Genomic DNA, 8,345 nt, shown 5'->3' on the forward strand with positions numbered 1-8,345 from the left:
TAACCTCTAAACCCATTTATTCCTCAAAGTGGAGAAGGGGCGGATACAAAGAACCGGAGAGCACAAGAAAGGAGAGCATCGTAATGAAAGTCCGGCATGGCAGTAATTTGGAATGACAATGTTTTCTTCACACTGAGATTATTGTGGTCATGGATTTGTGACTTGTAAATAGAGGGACTTTTTTACTCGAACAACAATCATAAACTGTAAGCAGCAAACGCCCACGCCCTCAGCTACTTCAGTTTCCTTGGCTGTTCATTAGGCCTTCCTCATCTTGCTGATCGCAACCAGCCTCTCCAAGTCTGGCACGACAGCTTTGGCCGCGTCCAACGAGCCGAAGTGCTCCAGCCACGCTGCCAGGAGCGGGGTCTTGCCTGCATCGAATTGCTTCGAGCCAGTAGAGCGATCGATTAGGTGCACCCATGGGACAAAGCCTCCGAGCACGATGTCAACGTAGCCGACGCTATCCCCTCCGAAGAATGGTCTCCCCTTAGAGCACTCCTTCAGTGCCTCCTCGAGGATCTCCGCAGCGGCAAACGCTTGCTTCCTCCCCTCTGCCCGTTCCTCCTCCGTGTTGCCCATGCTCATCATCATAAACGAGCTCAACAGCTGCAATTATTGTACAGGTTATTACATATTACTCACTTTCCTCTCCTAAAAGCACCAAACATGTCAGTGAAAACACAGAATGACATGGAGTTTACAAGATGACTTGTACCTTGTCGTCAATGTAAGCAGCCCAGAAACGAGCCATGGCACGGCCGTATGGGTCAACAGGGGGGGGCACATACTGTGCACCATTTCTATTAATATATATAGAAGGAGTAGCAAGCGAACAAAGGAAAAAAACTTTACAGCCGCGAAAAAGGAGCAAAGGGAAAAAAAATAGCCTCAAAAAACTATACAGATACAGCAGGACATAAAGGAGCCTCATAAAAACGTGAATAGCTACCTCAGATGTCTGGCGCCCCGCTAGCCCCCAAGTCCTGACGGTTGGAGATGCCCAAGAGGATAAGGACATACTGGCTCATTAAGCAAGCGTTATATATCTAATCACCGGCCAGAAAGGTGATTAACCCAAGGGCTAATCCACCTGCCTGGTGCGCTGCCACTGCCCCGCCGCATGCACCTGCTTGGTGCGCTGTTGCAGTCCTCCCTCCCGGATCAAAGGTTGATAGCGGGGATCTTCGAGTACGTGCCGTGGAGTGCTAGCATGCTCCGGTTCGTCGTCCCATCCTGTACGTGTGGATTGCTGTAGAAGTGTTGCTCAGTTGCGCACTTTGTTAGATTGTACGACTACTTCCTCGACGTCGATCGGATCGACCACTCGCGCTTCGTTAAGATTTTCGTTGCGACGCGTGATGAGCGAAGGTATAATCTATGATCATCTACTCGCAAGTGATCCTGTTTACGGGTTATATTTTTGTATGCTAACGAGTAGCCTACCGTGTTTCCTAACATTGAACTCCTCAAGAATTTTGATGAGAAGTGAGTTCGTGGATAGCTCCTTGCGGGAGAAAGTTTGCATTTCTTTCCTTCCAGATTTCCAATTAAAAAGCAAGAGAAGTGATCTGATCGTCTTCCTAGGTACGTCCTGCAGATTCCCTAACAGGCTCCACCACCAGACACCGCGTCAGTTCGGTTCGGATTTTCACGGCTGTGCTGCAGCTGCGGCAGCCAATCACACAGCCACAGCCAAACAGCAGCAACGGCAGCCGAATTGGATGAAAACAGAGTATTCATACGTGTTTTGGGCCAGCAGCTGATCGGCTGTCACGCAGCGGCAGCCGTCTATGGCCTTGTTTACTTCCTTCCAAAATTCCAACTTTAGCACTATGCAAAAAGAAGATTCTTATCACATCAAACTTGCAGTACATGCATGGAGTACTAAATGTAGATGAAATCAAAAACTAATTGCACAATTTTGTTGTACTTTGCGAGACGAATCTTTTGAGCCTAATTAGTCAATGTTTGAACAATAATTCACAAATACAAACGAAATGCTACAGTTACGCATTTATGGTAAAATACCAATTTTGCTACTCCCAAATTGGGAACTAAACAAGGCCTTTGTGCCCTGCCAGTTCGTTGGGTCAAGCTGCAGGAGACCCAAACGTGTGGCAAGCAAGTGCCAGACGCGCTTGGGGTGTTTGGATACAAGTTACTAAACTTTAGAAGTGTCACATTAGATGTTCGGACGCTAATTAGGAGGACTAAACATGAGCTAATTATAAAACTAACTGCAGAACCCCTATACTAATTTGCGAGACGAATCTATTAAGTCTAATTAATCCATCATTAGCAACTAGTTACTGTAGCACCACATTATCAAATCATGGACTAATTAGACTTAATAGATTCGTCTCGCAAATTAGACTCCATCTGTGCAATTAGTTTTGTAATTAAACTATATTTAATACTTCTAATTAGTATCCAAACATCCGATGTGACATGTCCTAAACTTTAGGAGGTGTTTCAAACACCCATTACAGGCTGCCAACAGGTGATGAGCCGTCTCAGCCTCATGCCGGCGTAGAGGACAGACTGTGTTCCTTGGCCACCCTCTAACTGCCAGCCGATCAGAGGTCCACACTCTGTTTTTTATCACTAACCAGGCGAAAAACTTGCACTTTTGTAGTGCCCAAGGCTTCAAAGGCTTGAGGTTTGTCTTGATTGAACTAATAAATTGTGCCTGATAAGCTGAGGAAGCCGAATATTCCCCATTCTCCGTCCATTTCCACACAATTTTAATCCTCAACGTCCGGGTCCGGGTTGAGAGCCAGTTGCGGACCAATTCCCTGAGGTGGACGAATTTTTGCAGCTGTTGGGCGCTCGAGATTGAGCGAGGGTTTATGTCCCTAATCCACTGATGCCCTTGCGAAGCCTCATGCAAGTGTCTCTGTTTTTTCCTGGAGATGGTAAAGATATCGGGTGCTATATCCTTGGGTCGCCGCCCTTGTGCCCATGCCGAATGCTAGAAGGAAGCTTTCTGGCCATTTCCGATCTCAATCGTCGTGGACGCCGCGAAGAATAACCTGTCAGTTTCATTACATGGTGTTCCCATGCCCACCCATGGTTTGTCCAGTGCTGTCCATTTCTGCCATAGCCACCTAAGTCTGAGTGCCCTCGCAAATTTTTCCAGGTCTAGAACTCCAGCGCCTCCTAGATGCGTAGGCCGATTGACCGTAGGCCAATTAATCTTGCATTTGCCTCCAGTTAAGGGCCTGTTTGGCAACCAGGTGTTAAAGTTTAATACCCATCACATCGGATGTTTGGATGCTAATTAGGAGTATTAAATATAGGCTAATTACAAAACTAATTGCACAGATGGAGTGTAATTCGCAAGACGAATCTATTAAGCCTAATTAGTCCATGATTTGACAATGTGGTGCTACAGTAACCATTTGCTAATGATGGATTAATTAGGCTTAATAGATTCGTCTCGCGAATTAGCACAAGGTTCTGCAATTAGTTTTATAATTAGCTCATATTTAGTTCTTCTAATTAGCATCCGAACATCCGACGTGACACTGTTAAAGTTTAACACCTTGTATCAAACATCCCCTAAGTTATCATCGCCCGCCCACAGGAACTTCTTCCTGTGCTTGTCAACGAACTCCAGAACCTCTTTTGTAGTGCTCAAAGCTGTTAGCAGGGAAACCGGTATGGAGGAGAGGACTGATTTTGTTAGTGTCACCCTTCCGGCTTGAGTTAAATTGCGCCCCCACCAGCCTGACAGTGTGGCCGCCGCTTTATTGCCAAGGGGCTGGAAGTCGACCTTGCGCAGCCTTCTGATCGCAAGTGGCAATCCAAGGTAGTTGATGGGGAAGAGTTTGCCCGTCTTGTGGGGAAATTAGCTAGGACATCCTCGAGGTCAAATTTTTGAACAGCAGATTGGACCGGAACGCCCTCGAGACACAGGCGGAATCGGAATAACATGGCCGCTCCCAAAGCCACCTCTAGGCTTCTCCATGGACGGACATTGAGCACAATGCCGTGGTGGTTGATGCAGCGTATCGCAGCAGCTTCCTCAGCGTGGTGACGATGGACGAACTTGAGGAGGAAGGGCTGCAGCTGGTGGCAGGACACGACGACATCCCCATGGTGCAGGTGCATCTCGTCGAGGACGGCAGCTTCGACCTCTCGCACGCCCGTTGTGGCCGGCACGCTCATGGCCATGACGACGAGCGTCGTGCCCTCCCACTCCTGGGCTTCCTTCTCCATGTCAAAGGAGGAGGGCACGATGAATTACTCCTTATCTGGCCTGGTGTCCGGGTCATCAAGGCGCGACATCCTTGCGGTCGTCGAGGCCGGTGGAGGCGGCGGAGGAGGTGCGCGGCGTGGGCGCTCTGCTTCAGCTCGGGGAGGAGTACTGGCGGCATGGCGCTGTGGTGGGCGGCGTGGTCGCTCGACTTTGGCCCGGTGTTGTTGGCCGGAAGGGCGCAGGTCGGGGCAGCGGGCAACCATGTGCCCTGAGCGGCGGCAGTTGAAACACTCACTAGATCCCTGCAACGCGCAGCGCGGTGGTCGGGGGCTAGGCGGATGAAGCATTTGCCAGGCCTGGTTTGGTTCGTTTGCTTATTTTTAAGCACCCGTCACATCGAATGTTTAGATACTAATTAGAAGCATTAAACGTAGACTATTTACAAAATCCATTACATAAGTGGAGGCTAAACGGCGAGATGAATCTATTAAGCCTAATTAGTCCATGATTTGACAATGTGTTGCTACAGTAAACATTTGCTAATGATGGATTAATTAGGCTTAATAGGTTCGTCTCGCTGTTTAGCCTCCACTTATGTAATGGGTTTTGTAAATAGCCTACGTTTAATACTCCTAATTAGTATCTAAACATTGATGTGACACTTGCTTAAAAATAAGCAAAGGGAACCAAACGCCCCCCAGCCGTTCGCTTCCTGAATGCAAAAGTAGCGTAGCAGCCGGGCGCTGCCGGGGGAGTGGCTGGTCAGCGCTTGGAGCCGCACGCCACCATGAATGCGTCGTCGGGCGGGCACACCACCATGAATGCGCATCCTGGCTCTTGGCTCTTGGGCGTAGAACGCTGGTAGTGGCGTGGGTGCCCATCGCATCGTCCGTCCGCTAGCCTCTGGAGCCGGCGTGAATAGCCATCACGTCGCCCATCCACCGTCCGTAGCAGTCTGGTGGATTGAGCCTTCCTTGCTCTCTTGCTCAGGGTGCGAGTCCAGCCTCGATCTGGATCTGGGCTGGCAGGGCGGGTCTCCGCGGTTGCGGCAAAGTGGCACCATGGATGTTTGGTTCCTTTAGTCCATGGACTAAAGTCCATTAATGCAGTTGAATAAAGATGCTTTTACCCCTGCTACCCACCCTGTTCATGCGGGCGGCGCCCGTTTATGGCGCGGGCCCCTGCCTCCTGCGGCCAACGTGAGCTCCTGCGCGGTCCAGGAGCAGTGGCCCATCCTTGGTGCGCGACGGCGGCGTCCGGCTGCGGGCCTGACCACGACACGCGACGGCGCCGGCCGTTCGGGCACGTGGACCCATATCCGTCGGCGGCGCAGGGTGGGTCCACCGGATCCGGGTGGCGCGGCCGTGTCGGAGCCACCGGAGCATGGCTCAGCGGGCGGGGCCGCCAGATTCGGGCGGCGCGGGGCCGGGACCGACTCCTGGAGCTGCAAGTGGCCGGCGCCTAGTCCCACGTGTCGCAGTGGCACGGCGGCGCCACCATTGCCCCGCGTGCGGCGGAAGGAGCTCGGGATAGCGCGCGGGACCTCGATGGCCGGATCCGGGCGCGGGGTGGCATGCACGGGCCGGATCTGGCGCGGAAGGTCTTAGCCATCGTCCACGGCATCACGCTGGAGGCAGCAGGGCAGGGCCGGGGGCGCAAGGGTGGGACGAGGAGTAATGAGGGTCAGGGGTGTCCCAAGGTCCTTTGATCCACTTTAGTCCACCCCATATGGACTAGAGGACTAAACACTTTAGTCCACATTTTAGTCTACCTATTTGGCACTTTACGGAGTAAAAGTGGCTAAAATGGGTGGACTAAACTTTAATCCATGATGACCGAGCCCTAAACCTCGTCGAGGTACTGCACGATGATATGGGTTTCGCATATGGGCTTGCCGTTGTGGATGAGCACGGGCACCATCTTGCAGCCAATTAAGGGGGTGCTTGGCAGCACTCCAGGAAAATTAGCTTCACTCCACTAACTCAAAAAAACTCGCAACCAAACACGTCTAGCTCCACCAACTCCAGCTTCACAAAAAACTTGGAGCTAGGGGTCAAATCCACGTTTTTCCTGGAGTACCTCAAGGGGTGCTCCAAAAACATCAGTTTCCGACTTACTTGTGGAGTTAGGATTATTTACCCACCTTTGCCACTCGTTACACAACGTTCTGGTTCGCTTCTAATTTTTCTTTTCTGCTCATGGTTCCCTACTCGCCGAACGTCTCCGCCCTGACCCCCTGCGGCAGCGCTGGTCCGCGCCGCCCCGGTCCCCTGCAGCGCCATGGCTAGCCCGCACCGCCCCCGCCCCACGGTGCTACGCTGGTCGCGGCACCGCCACCCCCGCCTGTCGGCTGCGTCGCTCCGGTCCCTGCAGCGCCATGACCGGCCCGCGCCGTGCACGCCCGTCGGCGCCACGCTGGCCGTGCCGCCCAAGCCGGCCGCGGCACCGCCACCCCCGCTCGTCGGGCGCGCCGCCCCGGTCCCCTGCATCTGGTAGCCGGCGGGCACGGTCGCAACTGTAGGACCCGCTCCATGGCCGCACCGAAGCTGCCCCGTGTCGTGGCCTTGCTGCCACCGCCGCCCCCACACGACGGCCCTGCCGCCACTGCCCCGCGCCATGGCCTCGACGCTGTCGCCGCTGAGTGGAGGAGATTGGCGGGGAGGCGACCAAGGCGAGCGCGAGCAGAGGTAGAGGAGGGGAGAAAAGAGAAGATGATGACATGTGGATCTATTTACAATGGGTAAAATAGACTATTCACAATAAATCTTCGTGTTTTTGGAATTGGAACACTGCAATAAGCCAAACACGTACATCAGCTCTATTTTTTTCTTAAGTTGGTAAAGTGGAGCTGGGAAAGTGTGGAACTGGTGGAGTGGAGTTAGTTTTTCTTTTTGTGAGGTGAAGTAGCCAAACACCCCTAAGGCGCTTTATGCGATCGTTTGGAGCTTTGAGCGATTTGTTGCGTACCTTGTCATCGATGTAGGCAGCCCAGAAGCGAGCGATGGCGTGTTCGTAGGGGTCGGCGGGGAGGAGCGACGGGCCGGTGCCGGCGAAGACCTCATCGATGTACTGCAGGATGACCGACGACTCGCAGACGGGCTTCCCGTCGTGGATGAGCACGGGAACCTTGTTGTGGACGGGGTTGGACTTGAGGAGGAGCTCGCTCTTGTTCTTCAGGTCTTCCTCGACGTACTGGTAGCTCAGACCCTTGAAGCTGAGAGCAAGTCTCGCTCGTAGAACGAATGGGCTCCCCCAAAAGCCAAGCAGCGTCAGCTCATCTTCTCCGGCCATTGCTGATGCCTCAAGGTCTCTGCTAAGATTTAGGCTTCTGTTTTGGTTTAATTCATGGTGCCGAGGAGGGAAGAAGTGGACTGTATACAGAGTTAGGACCAAATGAATGCAGAGCATCCTCTGCTGCGAATACAGATGACGACTCTTTTGTTTTACTTGACTGGTTTACACGTCACATTTACTTTTCTGATTTAGTTTTTTCAGTTTGCACAACATGGTATTGGAACTGTCCACAGATCTTTTCCGTGGACATGAATCCAAGAGAAGGATGATCATTATCCCATGCTGACAAACGATACATCCTGGCGAGATAGGTAGAGAAGTATCCAGTTGTCTCGTCCAAGAGACACCACGTCATCGTCGAGCCATTTCTTTGTCATTGTGTATGAAGTGCGGCCCAAAGTTATTTGACTGAATCAATTCTACTAAATTTCTAAGAAAGATTCACGAAAGATATGACCCGAAGTGCGGCCCAAAGTCATTTGACTGAATCAATTCTACTAAATTGCTACGAAAGATTCACGAAAGATATGACCCGAATTGTAACGTGGGAACGCCTGAAGGCTCACGGTTCGGGTTATGTGATTAGCGGATTTATTTTCGTATTTAACTGCAGTCAATTTAGTCCACTCTATATATACATCTTGTAAACCGCATGGCAAGAGTAACACGACTTATTGTATTTCCTGCATTGTAACTCTCTCATTGTAACGAAGATCGTCGATTGGCGCTCGTAATTTTTTCCCTCAAAAATTTTCCACGTTAAAAATCATGTCTCATGTTCGATCTTATTTTCGCATTATTTGCTAACAAGTGATATCAGAGTTGGTTATGAGATTCGATTGAAAAA

At 51.4% G+C, this 8,345-nt stretch overlaps 1 protein-coding gene across 2 annotated transcripts; it reads right to left on the reverse strand.

Annotated features, from left to right (window-relative positions):
- Nucleotides 1-7,633, reverse strand: LOC101765264 (probable glutathione S-transferase GSTU6). 2 transcript variants are annotated; one of them, XM_004983804.3, is made up of 3 exons: nt 7,172-7,633; nt 719-790; nt 1-609 (listed from the first exon to the last, which is right to left on the reverse strand). In XM_004983804.3, exons 1-3 carry the CDS (start codon nt 7,610-7,612, stop codon nt 259-261), a joined length of 864 nt encoding a protein of 287 aa, XP_004983861.2. In that variant the 5' UTR covers nt 7,613-7,633; the 3' UTR covers nt 1-258. The 2 variants fall into 2 exon arrangements, with proteins under 2 accessions (XP_004983861.2, XP_004983862.2); XM_004983805.3 differs by lacking the exon at nt 719-790 and having other exon boundaries at nt 7,172-7,626.
- Between the last annotated feature and the right edge of the window lie 712 nt (nt 7,634-8,345).

The sequence above is a fragment of the Setaria italica genome, chromosome IX, assembly GCF_000263155.2.
Source record: "Setaria italica strain Yugu1 chromosome IX, Setaria_italica_v2.0, whole genome shotgun sequence".
NCBI classification, from domain to species: Eukaryota; Viridiplantae; Streptophyta; class Magnoliopsida; order Poales; family Poaceae; genus Setaria; species Setaria italica.

Coding starts and splice junctions, on each gene's coding strand:
- LOC101765264 (XM_004983804.3), bottom strand. CDS start 7,612: ATGCTCTGCATTCATTTGGTCCTAACTCTGTATACAGTCCACTTCTTC. Junction 791..7,171: donor CTGCCTACATCGATGACAAG/GTACGCAACAAA, acceptor AATGGTGCACAG/TATGTGCCCCCCCCTGTTGA. Junction 610..718: donor CTGCTTACATTGACGACAAG/GTACAAGTCATC, acceptor CAATAATTGCAG/CTGTTGAGCTCGTTTATGAT.